This window comes from Engystomops pustulosus, chromosome 2 (genome assembly GCF_040894005.1).
Source record: "Engystomops pustulosus chromosome 2, aEngPut4.maternal, whole genome shotgun sequence".
Lineage (NCBI taxonomy): Eukaryota > Metazoa > Chordata > Amphibia > Anura > Leptodactylidae > Engystomops > Engystomops pustulosus.
In genome coordinates, this window is record NC_092412.1 from 54707522 (window position 1) to 54732739 (window position 25218).

Here is a 25218-nt window from a genome sequence, read left to right on the forward strand (position 1 = left end):
GTGAGCTCCACTACATACTGCAGTGCTTGTTGTGCACATCAAAGGTCAATGTAGCCTGCTATACGGAGGGCAGTCCTCCCCTAACATGGGTCATTGATGTGTAGCAGCAGCCCTTTGTAGCCTCCTGTGTGATCTAATGGTGGATACTTTGGGGGGAGGGAAGAGATTTAAAAAAAAAAGTATCGATTTGCTTGCGACATGTCCTATCTTTCGCGGTGTACATGGCTCATATGGTTTTTCAACATGAGGCTGATATGAACGTTTCCCCTCTAGTTTTCTCTTCTTTAGCGGTCCACAACCTCAGGATATTCTGCTCATTCTCCCTTCTTCTGGCTGTAATTTATCATCCTCCTGGCTCGCCCTACCAGTTTCTTGACCACTTTGCTTCTTGGGTTCCTCATTTTCCTCTCTAATCTCACAACTCTGATTGTCCTACTCACCAGGAAGGGAACATCCTAGACCTGGTCTTTACTCAACCCCCGTCAGTCTCTGACTTCACTAATACTGCCTTTCCACTTTCAGACCATAACCTCATCTTTTTTTACTCTTAATAGTTGCTCTCCTTTATAGAAACTGCCCATTGACTCAGCATCTCACAAAAACTTTGCAGTTATCACTGTCCCCCATCTCCTCTCTCCCCTGTCCTAACCTGGCTACTAACCATTATAATCACAACCTCAAAGTGTCCTGGATGGGTTGGCACCTCTCTGTCTGTACATTTCAACATAGTCGTTGGCAACTTTGGCACACTCCCCAAACCCGTTTTCTTCGCAAGTGCTCCATGAGTGATGAACGTCTGTGGAGAAAATCGTGCACATCTGCAGACTTTCTCCAAATTCATGCTTAGAACGTAGAACCCGTTTGGCGAGATGAAGGGCGGTGTTATATTTCACTAATTTAATATCCCTTGTCTCTAACAATCCTGAAATGCTCTTCGATAGTCTTCATTCCTTACAAACTCCAAAGGTGTAGCCTCTTTTACCAACCTTGAAGCTGAAGCTCTAGCCACCTAGAGGAAATCATATCCCAATCCATCAACTCCACTAACCCCCTTCCCTCTGCTACTTCATCCTGTTCACTCTCTTCCTTTGAGCCAGTAACCGAAGAAGTGTCCAGGCTCCTCTCCTCAGCTTGCCCCTCTACCTGCACTAGTGACCCCATCACCTCACATCTCGTACAGTCTCTGTCCCCAGTGGTCACTTCTCATCTCACTAAAATCTTCAACCTTTCTCTTATGGTGTCTATCCCTCTTCCTTGAAGCATGCTGTTGTTACCCCTTTACTAAAGAAAGCTTCCTTAGATCCATCCAGTGCTGCTAACTACAGACCAGTCTCTAATCTCCAAACTCCTGGAACGCCTGGTCTATTCTCGACTAAACCGCTATCTCTCGGCTAGTTACCTCCTTGACCCGCTACAATCTCCTTGACTCCACTGCATATAGCCAATATATCCCCACAGATGGGCGTCTGAATGAGCCGATAGCATTCTCCTCCACTTAGGGTGCAGTCACGCGTACCTCTAGTGTATCATGGCAGGCCTTGGCCCTATTGAATGTGTTTCTATGGAAACAAAAGCGATCTGAAACCAGAACCTGGTGTTTCCATAGAAATGCATATGCAATCGGGCCAAGGTATGCTAGCATTGCGTTTGTAAATGTTTGGGAACTATAGGCAGCTCTGTGTCCTGGCAGATGTCACTCTTAATTTGCCCACCACTGCTTTTTGAAGATGAAGATTTAACTAAGGAACTTGGAGTGGATGTTCCCATAGGGACCTATCAGGTAGAAATGGTGCAGTTCCCTCCCTGTGCAACAAAGGTTCTTTTTTTCCATGTAAAGTGGCACTTACCCTTTAATGATGAGCCTCCTCTCTATATATCACTAAACCATGAAAAAGGAAATACTGTTACAGCTTAAACCTCTCTTAGGTTATGACTAAGGACCGTTCAAGGGCTCCACACGTGTCAGTATTGCGTGCTATGTGTTAATTATTTGGAAGAATAAATCTTGAACTTTTTAATACGGTGCTGGATTGTTTTTGTCCTTTTGGATTTATTCCTCTGAATATATGTTGGTGTAGAAACTTGAGAAGGCTCTTGGAAACACTGCTCACTACATGACAAGAAAGCAGAGAAAAGGCACTGAGAAGCTGTTTTGTAAGTAGAAAACTTTTGTAATATACTTCTCACCAGATCGATTTATTTCTGAATTGATATTAAAAATATCTGGAAAGGTTAAAAGAACAACTGTAAAGTATAAGAACTTTTACCTAATTGTGCATTAAGCTAAAATAACCAAATTTCTAATTTACACTCTCTACTTATCTGCAGCAGTTTGACTGCAACCAGGGGTTGTACCTGGTCCCTCTGGTTGGTTGCCATGGGAATCTGTATTTAGATGGTAAGGTGGAGAGGAGGGTGCGCGCACTAAGGGATATGCACGTTCCTGATTAGTTGGTGCAGGGGGATATCATTTTCGGGAGCAAGTAAAAAATACCTCTAGGACCTTGAGTGATGTCATAAGCATTTGACTGGGCACATGCTTCGGGTCATCCAATTACAAACAAGGAATGGTATGTAGCGGAGCTGTTTGTGTTACATCCACAAATAATGCCAGCGCTCAGACTTCCTATCCGTTCTAATTAAAATAATTTCTGACCATGATGCAGAGCTCTGTGTCTTACCCCCTTAGCTCTACACTAGATCTCTGTACAAGTAGTAAGGCTGTGTCCTGATTGGCTGAGCTGTTTGTGCACATGCACATGAATGCTCTCAGTGCTCTTGTCAAACTGCCCTTAGCTGATGCTACAACCAGTTACTCTTTAAATTATAACATTCCCAAAAGCAGACGTGACCGAAGAAGGAATGTTTGATTATTCCATAGCATTTAATTGCACAAAACATTCACTCAAGACATTTGGCAACAAAAAATCACTATATACTGTATGTACATCGCATTAGGTCTTTCATATAAAACAAGTTATATTTTACACACAAGATCAAGGTTCTTCCACGGGAATCCAATTTTGTGTCCATGTGTGCAGTAATTTCTTTTTGAGAGGTCAATGATCAGCAAGCTTATATTTCCTTATGATGTACAGAAGAACGGCAGTATATTAACATACCTGCTAGATAGTATTTCCCCAGCTTGTCAGTATAGGCTAGATTGAGCCATACTTTTAATGCATGGCGTGATTTTGGCAATAACTGATAAGAAAAGTCCACCTGCTAGTATAGACAGGAGGTGAAAGATACATCTGTATTGGTGCTTCTGACATTAAATGATCATATACTTTGCAATCTCCTACGCAATAAAATACAAGGTCAGCTGCCTTCTAGTGGGTGCTCTATACTGGAATGTACAGCCGCTGATGTCTAGCGTTCAGATACTAGAACAAGGAGGTCTGCAGTGTATAACTAATTTCCATTCACAATAATGTTTTAGAATCCTTTAAATCCTTTAGAATGTTTTAGGTTCCTTTAATATATTACTGTCTGAAAATCGTGAATCCATTCTAATCTGAAAAGGAAACATTGCCGTTTGTTGTTTGATGAAGCAAAATTTCTTCCGGGTAGTGACTGCTCCCCTGAGATTTTAGAATACTGTATACCTCTTGCTGAAGCTGTTTCATGCTGTTTTTCAGTTCAGAGATAATACTTTCCACTTCCTCTCGCTCCCTACGTAATCCTTCTCGTTCTGATTGGAGCTGCCCGATTTCTTTCTCTAAGATGACAATATTCTCCATCTTACGCTTCCGACAGTTCTGGGCAGCTACTTTATTCTTACCGCGTCTACGGATGTCCCTGACCAAAGCCAGTTGAGATTCTGTCAATGTGTAGCGAGACAGAAGTCCATTAAATTCCTCTACAGGAAGATTGACTATTCTGTCTGTGGGGAATGGGATCTGCATTGCGGCTGCCCTTCGCTCATCCCTACTGCAGACAAGTTCTTGAGTGTGTGATTCCACGTATGTTTGGGTCTCACACATGTTGTTTTCCATTACAGGTTGTGGAAGATTGGGTGCCAAAGGATATTGGTTCTGGTAGGCATGTTGTGAAATAATTTCCATGTATTCTGGGCGCAGCCTCTGGCTGTCTAGGTTGTCTATTTCTATAGATTCTCCATCGCTGAAGTTCAGAGATAATCCAGAATCAGATTCAAAATCATCATGGTTTTTGGAGGGGATGTGTAGAGAAGTAGCAGTGCCCGGGTAAGTCTCTGGCATTATGACCAGGTCTCCTGGTGTATTCATTACACTAGGGGGTATATGCTTTGATGGATAGTGATTTATGGACCCCATCTGAGAGATACTTGATTGGACTAACATTCCAGTATATGAAGTTGGAACATATCCAGAAGTCATCGGAATTGTTTCTGTGTTCTGGGCTTGACAATCCATGTAAGTGCGATTGTAGAAAGGCACGTTATTGTTCACGGGCAGTGCAATGCCATCTCTTTGGAAACTACTGAAATTGCATCCTGGAACTGGCAACATGGGTGCTTGGTATCCAGTTTCAACATACATGGAATCTTGGTGTACATCCAAGCCCTGATGAACAAAAGACATAACATCCTTACGGTTATTGATCTAATACATAAAGCTGCATGTATGTGCGTGTTTGTGTATGTATGTATATATGTCCGTTAAAGAAATCTTCATCATTGGTTTATAATCACCAAATTTTGCACAGCCCATATTTGTGACTCGGGTAACGTCATAGTGATAATTTTCACCCCACGCTTTCCAAAATAAACTTATTAACCACCATATATAGGAGCCATTGTCTGCTGCTGTACCAGTTAGAAGCTGAGCCGTGATTGGTTGCTATTTTGCCATAGGTCATAAATATTGAGCCGTGAGCTCTGAGTGGTTCCTGTAGGCAATAAGTATGAGACGCTTATGTGTGAGGTAAGATGGGAAGGGATACAGAGATATGTTTATCAGAAATGTCTGAGGTGAGACTGTTCCAGTTGTCCATGGAAACAAATCGTAGATCAGTTGTAATTTTATAAACAGCTGTGGGAAAATGAAACTTGTGCTCTGATTGGTTGGCATGGGCAACTAAAACAGAGATATAGACGGACAGTCGGAGACAGATACAGACAGCGACAGTCAGAGACAAATAGAGACCTTCAGAAACAGTCAGAGAACGACAGAGATAGTCAGAAACAGAGACAGTCGGAGACAGAGACAAAGAAACGGTCACAGAGACAGTCAGTGAGAGAGAGACAGTCATAGAGAGTGATAGATACATATGAAATATTTTTTGTTAACCTATTCTATTTTGTTAGCTAGGAGCAGTTATTTACTATCCCGGGCAACTACAGGAGCTACAGCTAGTAAATAATATAGCTTGCTTAAATGGTGACTATATAAATACTGCATAAATCAATAGTGTAGGCTAGTATAGGAAACTTGTATACCAGAGGAAAATCTAATTTATCAAGCTGATTCCCTACTCTTCCACTTCTTGACACTCTCTACTCTATGCTCTGTTCTATGCACCTTGGACTTCCAGGAAGAACTGCATGTATCAGAAAGTATCAGAAAGACTGTGGCAGCTAACAGTAAGTTTTCTCCTACATATCTATAACATTTCTACTATATTTATTTAAATGTGCTGCTGCTTCCTAACCTAATAAAGTTTCCTGTTCAGGCTGGGCCAGAAGTGTCAGTGGTCACAGGACCCACGGCAGCCAATCAGTGGACAACTGACCCGCTTTAAGCAATGATGTGGTTTTGAAGTTCTTTGGGACTGGACTAACCGTGTACTACAGCCTCTCTGTGTGGGTCCAAGGCAATGATATGTAATGGGAACCTCATTCGCATTTGATTTTGGAACCAGTCACTATAGTCTTACTTTGTAGGGGTACTTTCATGAATAACCTATTGTAAAATGCCTGAAGAGTATTTCTGAACTAGAAGACATCTGCCTTCAGAAGTGGGAAAAATGTAAGAATTCAAAGTCCTATTAGCAGATTGTAACATCCGTAATATTGATTATATCAAAAGCTGATGTTTACAACAGAAACCACAGTACAGGGCAAGGTAGTAGCTATCCATCATTTTTAACATGATAACCCTGCATGCTGTGCTATATTTTTCAATAAATAAAATTGGAGCACATAATGGAGTCCTTTAGTTAAAGGAAATTTACCATCAAAATTAAGCATGATAAACCAGGGATATGTATTCATAGATCCACGTACTGTAGTAATCTTCTTAAAATTACATCCCTGGCCTTCCATCTGCTTATGTTTATCACACATAGGAGGTTAAACCAACCCTCCAAGCGTATTGTAGAACACCTACAATGTCTATAAATGAACATGAATATACACTTACGCCTCCTGCAGATGAATGTATGGGAGCCCCCCCATAGACGTCCATGGCACAGCCAGGGGCTATATTTCACCCTATATTTTCCGATTGTCCGACAGTGACAATGTCATTACCCTTAGAGGGCGAAGGCATCACAATCTATCTAAACAGGACATGTATATACCCAGGTAGGATGTATCAAACAATAACATCTAAGAATCTTGAATATATGTCATCAGCCCATAATAAATGGTTCGTAGTTCCATAAAGTTGCAGCAAAGTCTAATGTGTTTGGGTTCTTCCTGACCACTAGGATCATTACAATGTTCCAATGGGAGGATGCTCTGGTACTCTAATGGGTCAGCCTGATCCAGTTTTATACTACAAAAATTAATACATACTAACCTGTAGTTCAGTGATAGAGAAGATCTCTTGCCAAGTGAGATCCATGTTTTCTTGGGTGCACTGTTCTCCCATTTATGAAAGAAATATTCCTATTCCGGCCTCTTTATTGAGGAAACCAGGCATTATAGTGAAACTGCAGAATGGGGTTTTCTGTAAGAAAGCAAAACAATCGGGTTTATCCAACAGCTGAGCTTGTATGTAGCAACAATAAATGTCACATTTTGTAATACTGAAATGATGGGCACATTTACTGGATGAATATTATGTGTTATACACTATAATGGAGACGCCATGGAACTTCTCTGCTCGGGGCAGATACCAGGAACCCTGTTGTTATGGTAGATTGGGGTCCAGCAGTCAAGACCCTTGTGACTTTTCTGGCTACCATCGATGATGAATACATCAGACCATATATGGTACGGTGGAAGTCTTGTGTATGTGTCACATAATGAAATAACATTTGCATTCAGTAATGTGCAATCTTCCATCCTGAGCTGGTATGTTAGTTACTTTCGCTGCACGGCCGTTTTCCTTCCCTCTCTCTCCCTGTACGTCCTGCACAGAGTAGATAAAGCTTATCAGGAGGCATGCAGTACTCCTGCTCTAAAGTACTGGAAATACAGAGCCATATCTACTCCCCTATAAGACGATTAAGAGCTAAACAACAAATTCATACTGATGTCTATGGGTCAGGTGTGTTGTATGTACCTGAATACAAACACTTTAATGTAGACATCAGTGATGATTCCTAGAAGTCAACTGCAAATGTTATTTTCCCATAGCAAGATGCATCCCTAACCTACACTTCCCATTCAACTAAGAGGGTCCAAGAAGGAGCTGAAGTGGAGAATTAAGGGGCGATGACTCTGAACCACCAATTTCTATTTATAGTTAACCCCACAATTTGCCGACATTTTTCCATTGATCTTCTGAAATATACACTACAGATTCTTGCACATTTAGATTATATTGAGATTGTATTAACAATACAGGCAGTGCCCAGGTTACGTACAAGATAGGTTCTATAGGTTTGTACTTAAGTTGAATTTGTATGTAAGTCGTAATTGTATATTTTATAATTGTAGCTCCAGCAAAAAATGTTTTGATCTCTGTGACAATTGGATTTTAAAAATGTTGGGTTGTCATAAGAACCAGGATTAACAATAAAGCTTCATTACAGACACCTGTGATAACTGTTATAGCTGTTTAGTGTAGCCTAGGACTAAAGTACAGAAAATTACAAACACCCAGAGGTCCGTTTGTAACTAGGAGTCGTCTGTAAGTTGGGTGTTCTTAAGTAGGGGTCCGCCTGTATAATGTTCTTCGAAGACTGTTTTGGAAATCTACAAATTCTTTTCTATTGTCTGTACAGTATATTTGGTTTTCCTGCTAAGAGAATGGTCACCTTCAAGTGCAAAGCAAAATCTGTACTGGAAATACAATGTTTCAGTTATTACATAACCATGTTGCAAAATTGTGACACATGAAGACTTGGCTAAGAAGGATGTAAGTTTATTTTCTAAAGGGATAAAATACAAAGTAGAAAATATGCAACCTAAACAAACACTGTGAACTGTAAAAGGGGAAAAACAAAAAAGTTTGGTAAATTTGCCTTAAAAGGGAAAATTAAATGCTATTAAAATACAGTTGTGGTAAACTGGAACAACTTCAAAAGGTCTAAACTGCCTCCAGAAACTTATACTTATGGACCAAAAAAATGAAGCTTTTTATTGATATGCAAATGAGGAACAGCCCAGTTTGCCAGATTTGCATATATACAGTTACAAGTGCAATGGTTCTACTCTACAACTGCCACCCAATGGCCCCCTATAGCTGAATATGTCATTTTTAGTGTCTACTATACTTATGTCTGTTGGAAATTTGCCAAATCGAATGGATGGAGTGGATTGCTGACCATGTGTCACTACTCCACTCATTCTTTATGCAACTGTCCAAAATAGCAAGTGTTTAATTCGGCAATTTTGCAGCAGTCTAATAGAGGTGATTGGAGTGGTTGTGCATGAGGAACCAGTAGCCTAGTTTATTTTGGGTTAGAATTATGACAAGTAAGATGTTCCCTATCCTGTGGCTGGAGGATAACTGTATTATATCTGAAATATGCCTTAAAGGGGTTGGCCACTTGTAAAGAGTGTGTAAGTGTGAACAGACTTCTGAATGGGGGTCCCTCTATGGCCTCCCAAAATATACATATTTGTACGTGCAATACATTAATCCACTGATGTACTTCTACACTGTTTATGCATTTATACACCTACACAGATGTGTCCCAGTAGCTGCTGATCACTTGGGGGAAGTAGAGAGATGTACACTCTTATATACATATTATGCTGCAAGATGTGCAGAATAATGTGTAGCCTCTATTTTTCACTGTGTCAGGTTGGATGGCGGGCCCCCTAACACTGAGGGGCCCCATTGCAGCTGATATGGCTGCTACCATTGTAGTTACACCCATACCGCTTTCTTGAGATGTAAAGTGAAGTCTCCTGTCTTTTACCTCATCAGCCAGACATTCCTGTCCATAAAATGGCCGCAGATGGAGGGTCATGTGACCTCTATCCATCCCTTAAGCAATCGCCAGAGCCTTATGATAGTATTCATGAATATAAGATTCTGGCAGGATGATTATTAATGGACAGTTAGGGATCACATGACCCTCCATCTGCGGCCATTTTATAGTCAGGAACGTCCGGCTGATGAGGTAAAAGACAGGAGGTTTCACTTTACATATCAAGAAAGCAGATCAGAACTTTTAATAGATGTATATTAGTAAATTACCTGATATCCTGCCCCCCACACTTACACTCACATTACAAAAAACATGAGGTAAAGTGGCCAACCCCTTTAAAATCACAAAATTATATAAGATTTGGCAAGCTCTGTGCTGTAATCTGTGTGCGCTATATAAAATAAAGATTATTATTTATTATTATATGTTATATGACTGCAGCTGCCACTAGAGAAGCTGAAGCTCTTGTTCCATTAATATTTATGTTCGACCATAAATGATATCTATATTTTTAGAATATTTGCCATTGAAAACCAATACCAAGTCACGCAATACATGCCACAGTATACAGCATGATTTGTCATACGTGACAGGTCTTCAAAGGATTCTTGACTTTGCACATCTGTTCTAGATAAAAGTGTCCGCTGACAAGTAACCTATAAAAAGAGGTGGCATTGCCGAGACTCCTAGCGATCAGCTTTGCCAATGATGTTGCCATCTGACTCCTCTATACAAATTGAGCCTCTTATCCAATGCATAGTACTGGGACGACTTGGTTTGGCCTGGAGTGGCTGAACTCGGATCAGGTACTTTGGGGTTTGCTTTTCCACTACAAAAATACCTGCCGCCCACAGCTGGTGTTCACCAATCAGAGACAAGTAACACCATGTTACCACTTTGGATCACTTGCTACGTAGCCTGTAGTAGGTGCTAAAAAGTACCAGGTACTTTCCAATAATATTTTTACTGTTGACCAAAGGGATAAAACAAGACCCTAAGCAATCGAGTACCATGCAGCTGAACAGAGCCAATAGGTATAGGTATTTTTGATGGGAACAAGAACGTTACATGATGCCAGCCGCCATTGGGGTTGGCTAGTCTCATGGATGGGACAAGGGGTCATCATATCAAATCCTTCCTTCCCTGACATTATCACTGGGGTAAAAGCGTTCATGACCAATGCCATGAAAATGAGTGGTTTTGGTGTTATCGTTTCTCTACTTTATGGGGACCTTTACTGTTCAGCTTCCCAGCATGGTTATCACAGGGGAGATTAAGAGTTATACAGTACCCATTGTAAGCAATTGGTTGTCAGGACAGGTCCCCCATATGAAAGATGCTCTCTACAAACCTTTATATACAATGATGACGTTCCATATCTGTACTTTTCAGTGGTATTGTCTGTAGAACCTTTATCTTATGATACTGGCTCCCTGACACCTGTTGAGGGACTGTATGTAACATTCTGCCGCAGGTTTCCTCTGGGTTTCTGTCACTTTTGACAGCAAGAAAAACGTCAAGTGGGTCTGTGAGGCAGACCGCAGCATGGTGTATACAAAGCCTAGTTTTATATCATTGAAACTAGAAAACCATGCAATATCTCATACATTATTTTGGGAGGAAAAAGTGCCACCTATTCATACATCTGGTGACTGCCGGCCACACATCAGTTTCACAATTTAAAGGACTTCCACACTAAAAACCAATACACTAATATCATGGCCTTACCTGCTGCTGACTTGACCTTATAGAAACTGCAATGTAGATATTTCCAGTTCATAGAGTGCAAGCTGTTCACAGATCTGCTTCTCCATGTCATCAATCCACTGTCTTTATAAAATGTCTACTCCTCTGCGTCGTCTGTCCTAAGTTATCTTGGTAGATTGGTCAATCGTGGTTCTGTCCAATTCCTAATAGTTTGTTCCCTACTTTTTCACACTTGTTTCAATGACCATCGTCTAAAAGACTCATCTTCTGACATTAAAATCTACTGCCTCACATGTCTCTCCGTCACATGTGCCCCATCACATTTTTGTAAGCCTTTTCCATTGCTTACCTCCCTGTGACCATCCTGGCATATCACTGGAAGTGGCCTCGGCACATTGTCCTATCCTGTTTATCCACACTTGCTGCTGCTAAACCACAAACTTGAGACAGTGGCATCCTCTCCCCACCCTCTTTTTCCCCCACCCTCCTGATCGCAGCTACCTTCTCTGCTGAAATGAGGGTCATGGGGAAAGATTAGGGACAGTTGTTCGAGCCAGATAAAAAGGACTTGCATGTTAGCTCTCCTATTTTAGATCATAGCCGCAGAAATACTCCAAAAATTCAACCTTATATTGCCAGTATGCAGGCATTGCCATTACATATTAAGGTGTATAAAAGTTTCCACCTTATACAGGAGTATGATCAACATAAAAATGTAATCTATACATACTTTTATGCAGTATACTTTAACTTGAGTCTTCCAGTCGGAACATATTAAAGGAAATCTACCATCAAAATCAACCAGAGCCCCTCCATGCTGTAGATTCACAGGCTGTTACACAGTCTCCCTCTCTGCTCCCACAGCACTTCCCCCCTCACTGCTTATAATCTTACACAGTGGGATGGGAGTAGTGCTCCTGCACAGTGTAGCAAACTGGGAAGCTAAAGCACAGAGGGGTTCTTGTAATGTCCCAAAGCCCTTCTGGCTCATCAGCATTTTAAAAGCAGATAGGAGAGGAGATGAGAGAGCATCGAGTTACAGCAGCTAGGTCTCCGCTGAACTATGTTGGAATACAGAGGCTCAGCAATGACAAGGCGTTAACAGTGGGGACTTGTTGTGTGGCTGTAATGGTAGCCCGTCACCACTAAGCCTTGGCTTACTAACAAAGGCTGATAGTAATGGTAGGCTTCGTACTGGACTGGAGTCAAGGAGAGAGGTAAGTATAAGTGTTTCTCTTGTATTTTTACCACCTTGGGACAGTAATCAAAAAATTAACAATCTAGAACCAAGCATCAAGAGAAAAGATTATTGAAAGTGTCTGGTGTGGTATTAGCATGCAACCAATAGCTTCCTCACAATATGAAGATTTTAGGTTTTGATCTTATGAAAGACTAGGAAGTTACAAATCCCAGGTGGTGAAACAAGCATGCCCGATGCTGCAGCATGCTGAAATATATCCTTTTTGTCAGAATAGTCTTATTGTAGTTGGTAAGTAGTGATGGCTTTTTATAGAATCAAATCATAGCAAAATTGTGTTTGGGTTCCCTTCCTCATAAGAAGGAACATCAAAGGCTTCAGAATTGTCAGTAATCGCCAGGCTGTACCCGAAACTTCAACTTGTGAACAACTACCATACTCCAAAAAGAGCTGGAGACCAGAGAAAAATATGGGTAGAGGCTTGGGACAACATGTGTATAGATGGTGAATTTTTCGAACGAGGACTAGTTCGTATGTACTGAGTGCTCCACACTATAGAAACTGGTGTGCTGTGTGTATGAAACATATATTTGTCTTGCTACCATCTGTTAATATTCTGATTCATTTTCTCTCCACCACTAAAAACATGGAAATATTCTCTCTGTAGTCAAACACTTGTGCATCTGATACTGTATTTCTCCTATTTGTTGCATTCCAGTTCCCCATGTGGGGGCATTGCATCTTATTGCATTGGTTCATTGTACCCGATTTCCCATTTGTTACTTGTATATTCTGCAAAAAAACTACTTGGAAACTTGAGAAAGTAGGCTTTCATGTGAGGTTCTCTGAAGACAAACTCAAGATACCAGATCCTATTGGAATTTTTAGCAAATAACAATAAATCACCACACAGCAGAAGTATCATGACATCTCTTAAATAGATAATGAACAACACCATACACTATGGGGCACATTTACTAAGAAAGTTGGAAACTTCACAAAAACTGGTCTGCCTGTGTATTATGTTCGGTGCGACCGATTCATTAATAACGTGCGCCAGAAATCATGAATCTGGCACTTCCCTGCACTGGCCTGACAGAGTTCACCAACTATTTTGTGGTGCACCTTTAACATAGGGTGTGCAACAGACTTTCCATGTTAAATCCAGCGCACTGTCTGACTGAGCCCCGGAATGCCCCTAATTTGTGTTGGATTGGAGACCAGCGGAGCTGCCCCACAAAAGGGTCGCATTGCAACACAATAGTGGCACAGACACTTCATAAATACTTGTGCAAAATATGCAATATTTTCCAGGATGGGATAAGAAAAACCACGCCTAATTTAGCTACCTTGTAAGGCAGATCCCTTGACATCAAGCCTGACCTTCAGGAAGCCTTATGACATGATGCAGGATTAAAACCAAACCAGTATAACTATTCCAGAAGGAACAGACTCCCAACTGTATACAGCACTGTGTCAGTACAGAGTAGGGAACTGGTTTGGCTGGTTGAGAGGCTTGTGACCAGGGTAGGGAAGCAAAAGTTCTCCTTACAGAGAGGCCACCGTGTAGGCATATGCAGTCTTATAGCCATGGATGCTCCACAAGGGGGATTCTGGGAAAATATGAAAGTTTTCCATGTTAGGATAAGGAAAACTTTGCCTCTTTTAGCTACCTTGTAAGGCACATCCCTTGACATCAAGCATGACCTACAAGAGGCCTGTGATAGCAGTTTTCATCTAAAAGAACATGCAAAGTCTGACAGAAAACTGTTGCAAAGCTCTTAGATAATGTGCCCCTATGTGTAAGTGGGTTTCTTGTATGCTGGATCACTGAGCACTTTGTTTATTGATATATCACAGTTAGAGATGAGCGAACATACTCGTCCGAGCTTGATGCTCGTTCGAGCATTAGCGTACTCGAAACTGCTCGTTGCTCGGACGAATACTTCGCCCGCTCGAGAAAATGGCATCTCCCGCCGTTTTACTTTTTGGCGGCCAGAAACAGAGCCAATCACAAGCCAGGAGACTCTGCACTCCACCCAGCATGACGTGGTACCCTTACACGTCGATAGCAGTGGTTGGCTGGCCAGATCAGGTGACCCTGGAATAGACTAGCCCCTGCCTGCGCTGCTCGGATCATTCTGTGTCTGGATGCCGCTAGGGAGAGAGCTGCTGCTGGTCAGGGAAAGCGTTAGGGTGTTCTATTAGCTTACTGTTAGGCAGGAGTGATTCTACAAGAACCCAACAGCCCTTCTTAGGGCTACAATAACGTTCTACTTTTTTTATTTTATTTGCAGCTAGTACCATATTGTGAGGAATTTGCAGGGGGACTTGCTACCGTTGTGTTTAGCTCTTAGTGACGCACATATCCACCTCAAACACCAAAGTGGGAAAATTTATTAGGGGTTTGATTTCAATTAGGCACAGTCTGCCAGTTTCTTTTTATTTTACGTTTATTTTTTCATAACTCAGCGTCATCTCATCAGTGTGCTTTCATACTTGGCTAGAAAATAGCCATAGGAGAATCCAAACGGCTTACTTACGCCTACAATAGCGTTATATATTTTATTTCTGGTTGATCTGCTGGTGGCTGTCCTTGCTGCAGTGCATCTACTACCATATTGTGAGGAATTTGTAGTGAGACTTGCGACCGTTGTGTTTAGCGCTTAGTGACGCACATATCCATCGCAAAGACTGAAGTGGGACAATTTATTAAGGGTTGGATTTCAATTAGGCACAGTCTGCCATTTCCTTTTTATTTTACGTTTATTTTTTCATAACTCAGCGTCATCTCATCTGGCATAGCAGTGTGCTTTCATACTTGGCTAGAAAATAGCCATAGCAATAGGATAGCATCGTTTGGTTTTAAAAACTAAAAAACACAAAAAAAAAACACAAAAAACACAAAAAAAAGTTAAAAAAAAATTAAAGTTATAACTTTCATTTTCAAAATGTTTAACCCGAGGGCTAGGGGTAGAGGACGAGGGCGGGGACGTGGGCGTCCAACTACTACAGGGGTCAGAGGCCGTGGTCCTGGGCGGGGTGAGACACCACCTGCTGATGAGGGAGCAGGGGAACGCCGCAGAGCTACACTCCCTAGGTTCATGTCTGAAGTTACTGGGACTCGTGGTAGAGCACTGTTGAGGCCAGAACAGTGAGAACAGGTGATGTCGTGGATTGCCGACAATGCTTCGAGCAATTTGTCCACCAGTCAGTCTTCCACGCAGTCCACCCATGTCACCGAAATCGGCACTCCTCCAGCTCCTGCACCTCAGCCTCCTCCCCCCCAGTCTGCCCCCTCCCAGGAAAATTTGGCATTTGAACCAGCATACTCTGAGGAACTGTTTTCTGGACCCTTCCCACAGTCACAAACCACTTGTCCGGTTGCTGCTGAGCAATTTTCCGATGCCCAGGTTTTCCACCAGTCGCAGTCTGTGGGTGATGATGACCTTCTTGACGTAGTGGAAGTAGTGTGTAAAGAGGTGTCCAACGATGAGAAGACACGGTTGTCAGACAGTGGTGAAGTTGTTGTCAGGGCAGGAAGTCCGAGGGGGGAGCAGACTGAGGGATCGGAGGATGATGAGGTGACAGACCCAAGCTGGGTTGAGAGGCCGGGTGAACACAGTGCTTCTGAGACGGAGGAGAGTCCTCGACAAGAACAGGTTGGAAGAGGCAGTGGTGGGGCCAGACGGAGAGGCAGGGCCAGAGCAGGTGCATCAGCGCCAAATGTGTCACGTAGTGAAGCTCCCGTGGCGAGGGCTCCCGCGGCGAGGGCTACATTTTCAGAAGTCTGGAGGTTCTTTAAGGAAACACCGGATGACCGACGGACTGTGGTGTGCAACCTTTGCCAAAACAGGATCAGCAGGGGTTTCACCACTACTAGCTTAACTACCACCAGTATGCGCAGGCATATGAATCCTAAACACCCCACTCAGTGGCACCAAGCCCGTTCACCTCCGGCCGTGCACACCACTGCTCCTTCCCCTGTGTCAGCTGATAGTCAGCCCCCTGCCCAGGACCCTGGCACAAAAACCCCATCGTCGCCTCCACGATCCTCCACAGCATCCACCAGCGCTCAGCTCTCCATACCCCAGACGCTGGAGTGGAAACGGAAATATAGTGCAACCCACCCGCACGCCCAAGCCCTTAATGTCCACATCTCCAGATTGCTTAGCCTGGAGATGCTGCCCTATAGGCTAGTAGAGACCGAGGCCTTTCACAACCTCATGGCGGCGGCCGCCCCTCGGTATTCGGTCCCCAGCCGCCACTACTTTTCCCGATGCACCAGCACGTGTCAGACAACATCATCCGTGCCCTGACCAACGCCGTTTCTGACAAGGTCCACCTGACCACGGACACGTGGACGAGTGCTGCCGGGCAGGGCCACTATATATCGCTGACGGCACATTGGGTTAACTTGGTGGAGGCTGGGACCGAGCCTGACCCTGCGGCTGGTCATATACTGCCGACGCCGAGGATTGCGGGGCCTACCTCGGTCCAGGTATTTCAGGCCTACTATGCCTCCTCCTCCTCCCACCCCTCCTCCACCTCCTCCTCCGAACTACCATCCGTGGGCATGGCGCCATCAGTCGCTAGCTCTAGGCACAGCAGCAGTGCCGTCGCTAAGCGACAGCAGGCGGTGCTCAAACTGCTGAGCCTAGGCGATAAAAGGCACACCGCCCAAGAACTATTACAGGGCATCACGGCGCAGACTGATCTGTGGCTGGCACCGCTGAACCTGAAGCCAGGCATGGTTGTGTGTGACAACGGCCATAACCTGGTGGCGGCTCTGCAACTCGGCAGACTGACACATGTGCCATGCCTGGCCCATGTGTTAAATCTGATAGTTCAGCGTTTCCTCAAGACATACCCCAATCTGTCTGATTTGCTCACGAAGGTGCGCCGCATCTGTGCGCATTTCAGGAAGTCCAGCACAGATGCTGCCACTCTCAGGGCAGTGCAGCGCCGCCTCCAACTGCCCGCTCACCGACTGTTGTGCGATGTGCCCACGAGGTGGAATTCAACATTAACCATGTTATCCAGAGTTTACCAGCAGCGCAGAGCGATTGTAGACTGCCAGATGTCAACTTCCACCAGAACTGGTAGTCAGGTCAGTCAGCTTCCTCAAGTCTACAATGAGGAGTGGACGTGGATGTCTGATATCTGTCAGGTGCTGAGTAACTTCGAGGAGTCAACACAGATGGTCAGTGGCGATGCCGCCATCATCAGCCTCACCATCCCGCTGCTTGGCCTGTTGAAAAACTCTCTGATCAGCATGAAGTCGGAAGCTTTGCGCTCGTCACAAGAGACGGGGGAAGAAGATTCCCTTGTTGATAGCCAAAGCACCCTTAGGTGTGTTTCTCAGCGCATATCGGAGGAGGTGGAGGTGGAGGAGGATGAGGAGGAAGAGGAGGAGAATGTTGGCGAGACACAAGAGGGGACCATTGTTCAGTCCTTCACTGTTCAGCGTGTATGGGCAGAAGAAGAGGAGTTGGAGGAGTTGGAGGAGGAGGAAATGGACAGTCAGGCCAGTGAGGGGAGTGAATTCTTGCGCGTTAGTACTCTGGCGCATATGGCAGATTTCATGCTAGGCTGCCTATCCCGGTACCCTTGCGTTCAAAGAATTTATTCCAGCACCGATTACTGGGTATTCACTCTCCTGGACCCACGGTACAAGCAAAATCTTTCCACTCTCATCCCTGGAGAGGAAAGGAGTGTGAGAATGCATGAATACCAGCAGGCCCTGGTGCACAAGCTGAAACATTATTTCCCTTCTGACAGCGCTAGCGGCAGAGTGCGTAGTTCTGCGGGACAAGTAGCGAGGGAGAGTAGGCGAGCAGGCAGCTTGTCCAGCACTGGCAAGGGTACGCTTTACAAGGCTTTTGCCAGCTTTATGTCACCCCAGCAAGACACTGTCACCTGTCCCCAGTCTCGGCAGAGTAGGGCTGATCTTTACAGAAAGATGGTGAGGGAGTACGTAGCTGACCATACCATCGTCCTAAATGATCACACAGCTCCCTACAACTAGTGGGTTTCAAAGCTGTACATGTGGCACGAACTGGCGCTGTACGCCTTGGAGGTTCTTGCCTGCCCTGCCGCTAGCGTGTTGTCCGAGCGGGTTTTCAGTGCAGCTGGTGGCATCATCACCGATAAGCGTACACGCCTGTCGACTGACAGCGCTGACAGGCTGACGCTTATTAAGATGAATAAAGCCTGGATTTCTCATAATTTCCAATCCCCACCAGGTGAAGGAAGCTCAACCTGAATAATTTATGCACTCCTCCTCCTAATTTTCCTCCTTCTCCTCCTCTTTGTACACTAAAGCAGAGGAAACTGGCTATTTTTTGACAGGGCCCACTGGCTTTAGCTATAGTACTTTATGCATTTAATTTTTCTGGAGGGCCACCTACCCGGTCCTCTGTTTTAAACAATTTTTGGGAGTGCCACATACAGGCACTCAATCTATTTCATTTTTCTGGAGGGCCACCTACCTGCTCCTCTGGTTTGAAAACTTTTTTGGACTGCCACATACAGGCACTCAATCTATTTCATTTTTCTGGAGGGCCACCTACCTGCTCCTCTGGTTTGAAAACTTTTTTGGACTGCCACATACAGGCACTATCCAAATTAAATTGTCTCCATAGCAGCCTCCACACGTTGTCTCCATTGCTACCTCCAAAAGTCGTCCATATAGCTGCCTCCATACATCGTCCCCTTATCAAACGAGGTGTGTCAGGCAGAAATTTGGGTTGTTTTCATGGATTCCACATCAAAGTTGTTAACTTTGTCGCCACCCTGCTGTGTTATCCACAAAATATACTGGCAAACTTTTACCATTTACGGATATTATTTCAGCGCTTCTTGCGCATCTGTTTACATTCCCCTCACCCGCCATATCCCAAACTTATAAGAACGCTACTACACTTAACTTGGTGGAGGCTGGGACCGAGTCTGACCCTGGGGCTGGTCATATACTGCCGACGCAGAGGATTGCGGGGCCTACCTCGGTCCAGGTCTCAAAGGCTTACTATACCTTCTCCTCCTCCCACCCTTCCTCCACCTCCTCCTCCTCGAATTACCATCCGTGGGCATGGCGCCATCAGTCGGTAGCTCTAGGCACAGCAGCAGTGCCGTCGCTAAGCGACAGCAGGCGGTGCTCAAACTGCTGAGCCTAGGCGATAAAAGGCACACCGCCCAAGAGCTATTACAGGGCATTCCACATCAAACTTGTTAACTTTGTCGCCACCCTGCTGTGTAATCCACAAAATATACTGGCAAACTTTTATCATTTACCGATATTATTTCAGCGCTTCTTGCGCATCTGTTTACATTCCCCTCACCCGCCATATCCCAAACTTATAAGAACGCTACTACACTTGATCTTATACAAAAGGTTCTTAGAAGTGCTGTTTGGGGAGTAGCCTAGAGACAGGGGCTTGGATTGGCGAAAGCTCGCCTGGAAGCGGAGCGCCAGCTCCATCCCAAGATCCAACTAACATAGTTTTAACTGCAGCACCTTTAATCTACTACTAGTTCACTGCCTCCATAATAATAATAATAATAATCTTTATTTATATAGCGCCATCATATTCCGTAGCGCTTTACAAATCATAGGAAACAAATACAAATGTAATGTAACAGAGCACAACATTTGTATGGAACAACAGGAGTGAGGTCCCTGCTCGCCAGAGCTTACGGTTTATGAAGATGATGGGGTAAAACGAGGTAAAAGAATATTTAATGGTCAAGCCATTCTTCTTAGGGAATAGAACAAAATATAATAAATGGAATTGCTGTCGCTTGAACCACTCAGCCGTCATCTTATATACCAGGTCCAGGGTGAATGGGACTGCAGAGAAGTCTGGTGCCTGTTGGTTGCTGGATAACAGATGGGAGGACGACACAGGACGGGTTAGTAGAAGAGTTAAAACTTCATGCAGTTAATGAGTGTTATAGGCTTGCCTAAAGAAATGGGTTTTAAGAGCACGTTTGAAACTTTGGAGGTTAGGTATTAGTCTGATAGTCCGGGGCAGAGCATTCCATAGAATTGGTGCAGCTCTAGAGAAGTCTTAGAGACGCGAGTGGGAGGTCCGCACTAGGGTAGAGGTTAATCTAAGATCACTGGCGGATCTAAGAGCACGGGTTGGGCGATAGACTGAGATAAGAGAGGAGAGGTAGGGGGGTGCAGCATTATACAGAGCTTTATGGATGAGGGTTATTATTTTAAACTGTATTCGAAAGGAGACTGGCAGCCAGTGCAGCGACTGGCATGAACTGTAGGCATACATGGTCCCCTTATCAAACGAGCTGTGTCAGGCAGAATTTTGGGTTGTTTTCATGGCTTCCACAACAAACTTGTTAACTTTGTCGCCACCCTGCTGTGTAATCCACAAAATATACTGGCAAACTTTTATCATTTACCAATATTATTTCAGCGCTTCTTGCGCATCTGTTTACATTCCCCTCACCCGCCATATCCTAAACTTATAAGAACGCTACTACACTTGATCTTATACAAAAGGTTCTTAGAAGTGCTGTTTGTGGAGTAGCCTAGAGACAGGGGCTTGGATTGGCGAAAGCTCGCCTGGCAGCGGAGCGCCAGCTCCATCCCAAGATCCAACTAACATAGTTTTAACTGCAGCACCTTTAATCTACTACTAGTTCACTGCCTCCATACATGGTCCCCTTATCAAACGAGCTGTGTCAGGCAGAATTTTGGGTTGTTTTCATGGCTTCCACATCAAACTTGTTAACTTTGTCGCCACCCTGCTGTGTAATCCACAAAATACACTGGCAAACTTTTATCATTTACCGATATTATTTGAGCGCTTCTTGCTCACCTCCTTTGGTTCCTCTCTGCCACCCATTGGTTTTAAGCCTGAGTCCATTTGGGGTATGTTGCCAAGACACTCTCTAGGCTGCCGCTGCTGCCGCTGCCTCTGCATGCCGTCCCCTATAGTGTCAGGGTCAATTATTGGATGTTTTAGATGCTATCTAGCTTCATTCTGTCACTCTGTCATGGCCATGCTGTTGCCCATAATTTTGGCATAATGGTGCGTTTAAGCAGCCTCAGAGGCATCCATGCATGCTGCCCCTGCTGTTTCCTGTCCATTTCCGTGGTGTTTCCATCCTTTTCTGAGGTTTCCAGGTGTTTGGACAAGCTTCCCTGTGCAGAGCCTTGGTCCCCTTGAAAAATGCTCGAGTCTCCCATTGACTTCAATGGGGCTCGTTATTCGAGACGAGCACTCGAGCATCGGGAAAAGTTCGTCTCGAATAACGAGTACCCGAGCATTTTAGTGCTCGCTCATCTCTAATCACAGTCAATGACCAATTACACCTATGTTATTTAGGATTGGAACCAATACAGCTTCTGGTGAATGGACTTTTGACAGCATCACCATTGCCTCTACTTCTGGGCAGTTGTCAAGGACAGGGCAGGTGTTATTTGACTGCAAAATGGATATTTGCCCAGGGCCTATCTATCTATCTATCTATCTATCTATTGTGAGACACTGAAGGGCTTAACTGTGGATGGGCGGTATGTTTCCCCTAGGTTTTGCTATTATGCAAGGCCTTAGTGCTGAGGTTGTGTTGTCCAGCACCTTGGACACAGGTGGTGGGAACAGCCAATCAGGCTAATAAAGCCGCTCAGCAGAGCTCAGATTGTTGTCTCTCTCTGGAAGGAGGCTGGAGAGCACACAGCACTGACCTCTGTGCCTGGAGCAGCCAAGTGATTTTGTTAGTGGTGAGTCAGAGAACCTTTGTTTAGTTAGCACCCTGACAGGTAGGATATTATTTTGTTTTGCCTGAATGTGAAGGCTGTTTTATTTTTGATTCCTGCTGAAATAAACACAGGCTAGACCTGTTTTGGACTGTACTTTGGTGTCACTGTCGTGAACTGCATCACAGCACCCCGCTACCACGGTCTCTACTGGGCCAAATCTCCCACATATGGTGCTTCGGATTGCGGGCAGTTCAAAAAAGACACACACCTGAAAGGCTGGCTACATCCTGCAACATTGCATGGCCTGGGTGAAAACAGCAGGCAAAGTGCAGGATAAAGCCAAGATGGAGGACTTTATTAAATACCTGCAAGAGGAGGCCAGGGCTAATCGACAGCTGCAGCAAGCCATGCTCCAGCAGTAGGAGGAGAGGTCCCGCCAGCAGCAGGAAGAGTCCCAGGCTAATCGACAGCTGCAGCAAGCCATGCTCCAGCAGCAGGAGGAGAGGTCCCGCCAGCAGCAAGCCATGCTTCAGCAACAACAGGAAGAGTCCCGAGCCATGTTCCAGCTGATGATGGAAAAATTTTCTGGCGTTATGGCAGCACCACAAGCGACGACTACTGAGGGGTCCCATACTGGTTTGCAAGGGTACCCGGTTGTCCAGCGTTCCACACGGGCTGCAGTACAAAAGGCTTTACAAAAAATGACGACGACTGACGACGTGGAGGCGTATCTCGCGGTGTTCGAGCAAGTAGCTCAGCGAGAGGAGTTACCGGCTGAGCAGTGGGCAGATGTCCTGGCACCGTTCCTGACAGGCGAATCGCAGAAGGCTTACTACAACCTGAGTGAAACGCAAGCCCGTGAGTACCCCCAGCTAAAGGCCGAGATTCTGGCTCGTCTTGGGGTCACCGTTCAAGTTCGTTCCAGTCGGGTCCACCAGTGGGCTTACTCAGAAAAACTACCCCCACGCTCCCAAATGCATGACCTGATCCATCTTGTCCGGAAGTGGCTACAACCAGAGGACTGCACCCCAGCACAGATGGTAGAGAGAGTGGTTCTCGACAAGTTCACCCGTTCTCTGCCCTCTCGGCTCCAGCGGTGGGTTGGACAGGCCGGTCCCACAAAAGCTGAGGAACTCGTGTCCCTTGTAGAGAGGTATCGGGCTACGGAGGACCTTCTACTTACCTCTCCCACACGAAGCAGTGCCAGTGACAGGGTCACCAAACCATCTGGTAAGACTGCTACTGCGGAAAAGGGGAGACATGTCAGGTTGGGAGGGGGTTCATTTTGGGGCGTGGATTCCCAGAAACCCAGTGAGGCTCGTGCCTCGTGCCAGCCGTATCCAGTGCTGGCGATGCCATGAAATGGGCCATATTGCTGCCAACTGTCCACTGTCAGTGGAGCCAATGGACTGCAACCAGACCCGGCGAGTGTCACTGTTTGCCCGGCCGGTTCTGGCAACCAAGTCGATCACGGATACAGAACCCCAAGTGTGTATGGTCAGAATCGGGGGTCACACAGTGGAAGCCTTGCTAGACTCAGGGAGTCTGGTCACCCTGGTGCGGGGAACTTTGGTTGGTCCTGGACTATACAGTGGGCGGAAAGTGGGAGTGTTGTGTATACATGGGGACACTCGCGAATATCCCACTGCTGTCATCAACCTACATACCCCTTGTGGTACTATTACCCATGAAGTGGGGGTGGTGGGGACCCTGTTTCATGAGGCTATTATCGGCAGAGACTTACCGGTGTTTTGGGACCTCTGGAGACGAAGACCCACCGCAGGTGCTGTTGCAGATAATGGACATCACGTGTGTCCGGCCTTGGCCCCTGAACCCTTTGAGGCCAATGTACCCACACCAGCAGTAGGGGTGACCCCATGTGATGAATTCTCTCCCCTAGAGGTCCTAGCTGGTGAGGTCGAGGGCCACGAGGAGGTGGCCGACATGCCGGACCTTGAGATTTCCCGTGAAAATTTTGGGGCTGCACAGCTACAGGACCCTACCTTGTTTAAAGCACGGGAGACTGTTAAGGTGATAAATGGGGTACTCCAAATACCAGGGGCTGACAAAATATACCCCCGAATGGTGATTGTTGGGGAACTGTTGTACAGGGTCGACCAGATACGGGGTGAGGAGGTTGAGCAACTTGTAGTACCCCAATCTCACCGTAGGCTGGTGCTAGAGTTGGCACACAAACATGTGCTGGGAGGGCACTTAGGTGCTGAGAAGACCCGAGAGAGGATCCTGCAGAGATTTTTCTGGCCCGGGGTGTGGGAGCAGGTAAACTGGTATTGTAGCTCCTGCCCTGAGTGTCAACTTACTGCCCCGGTGTCCCACTTCAGGAGTCCTTTGGTCCCGCTACCAATCATAGAGGTGCCATTTGAACGGATTGCCATGGATCTGGTTGGCCCCATAGTCAAATCCTCAAGGGGGCACCAATACATCCTGGTTATCCTGGACTACGCTACGCGGTATCCCGAGGCGATTCCATTAAGGAACACCTCCTCCAAAAATATTGCTAGGGAGCTGTTCCAGGTATTCTCACGCACAGGCCTCCCCAAGGAAATCTTGACTGACCAGGGTACCCCATTCATGTCTAGGGTAATGAAGGAGATGTGTAAGTTACTGCAGGTAAAACAGCTCCGCACCTCTGTGTATCATCCTCAGACAGATGGCCTGGTCGAGAGGTTTAATAAGACCTTGAAGGGGATGCTAAAGAGGGTGGTCAGCAAAGATGGGAAGGACTGGGATTGTTTGTTGCCCTATTTGATGTTTGCCATACGTGAAGTTCCCCAGTCCTCCACAGGTTTCTCACCCTTTGAACTGTTATATGGCCGTTCCCCACGTGGGCTGTTGGATGTAGCTAAGGAGACCTGGGAAAGGGAGAGGACCCCCCACCGTAGTGTGATAGAACACGTCTCCCTTATGCAGGACCGCATAGCGGCGGTAATGCCCCTTGTAAAGGAGCACATGACAAGGGCACAAGAGGCCCAGTCTAGGGTCTACAATAGGTCAGCCAGACTCAGGACCTTTAACCCAGGCGACAGAGTGCTAGTTCTGGTGCCCACCGTTGAGAGCAAGTTCTTGGCAAAATGGCAAGGACCATATGAGGTCATGGAGAAAGTCGGGGAGGTAACCTACAAGGTATCTCAGCCGGGGAGGAGGAAACCCGAACAGATATACCATGTGAACCTCCTAAAGCCATGGAGGGAAAGAGAGTCCCTGATGGCCATGGGAGTAGAAAAGGCGTCTGTCCCCAAGAAGGGGACACCGGAGGTAGGTCTACCCGATGCCAAGGTGCCTGAAGTACGGATCTCGGAGTCCCTCTCCAGGGCCC

At 45.4% G+C, this 25218-nt stretch overlaps 1 protein-coding gene across 3 annotated transcripts; it reads right to left on the reverse strand.

Moving 5' to 3' along the window:
* Positions 1-2860: 2860 nt before the first annotated feature.
* On the reverse strand, positions 2861-11416 carry NFE2 (nuclear factor, erythroid 2). Of its 3 annotated transcripts, none has more exons than XM_072134663.1 (3): positions 10981-11416; positions 6726-6875; positions 2861-4547 (listed from the first exon to the last, which is right to left on the reverse strand). In XM_072134663.1, the coding sequence occupies exons 2-3, from the start codon at positions 6795-6797 to the stop codon at positions 3513-3515; spliced, it is 1107 nt and encodes a 368-aa protein (XP_071990764.1). In that variant the 5' UTR covers positions 6798-6875; positions 10981-11416; the 3' UTR covers positions 2861-3512. The 3 variants fall into 3 exon arrangements, with proteins under 3 accessions (XP_071990764.1, XP_071990766.1, XP_071990765.1); XM_072134665.1 differs by having other exon boundaries at positions 11309-11396; XM_072134664.1 differs by lacking the exon at positions 10981-11416 and adding an exon at positions 10604-10727.
* Positions 11417-25218: the final 13802 nt, after the last annotated feature.

What these genes read in the sequence shown, in the direction of transcription:
- NFE2 (XM_072134663.1), bottom strand. Translation starts at nt 6,797, where the DNA reads ATGGGAGAACAGTGCACCCAAGAAAACATGGATCTCACTTGGCAAGAG. An exon ending in TCTCTATCACTGAACTACAG is followed by an intron (nt 4,548 to 6,725) that starts GTTAGTATGTAT and finishes TTTGTTCATCAG; the next exon opens with GGCTTGGATGTACACCAAGA.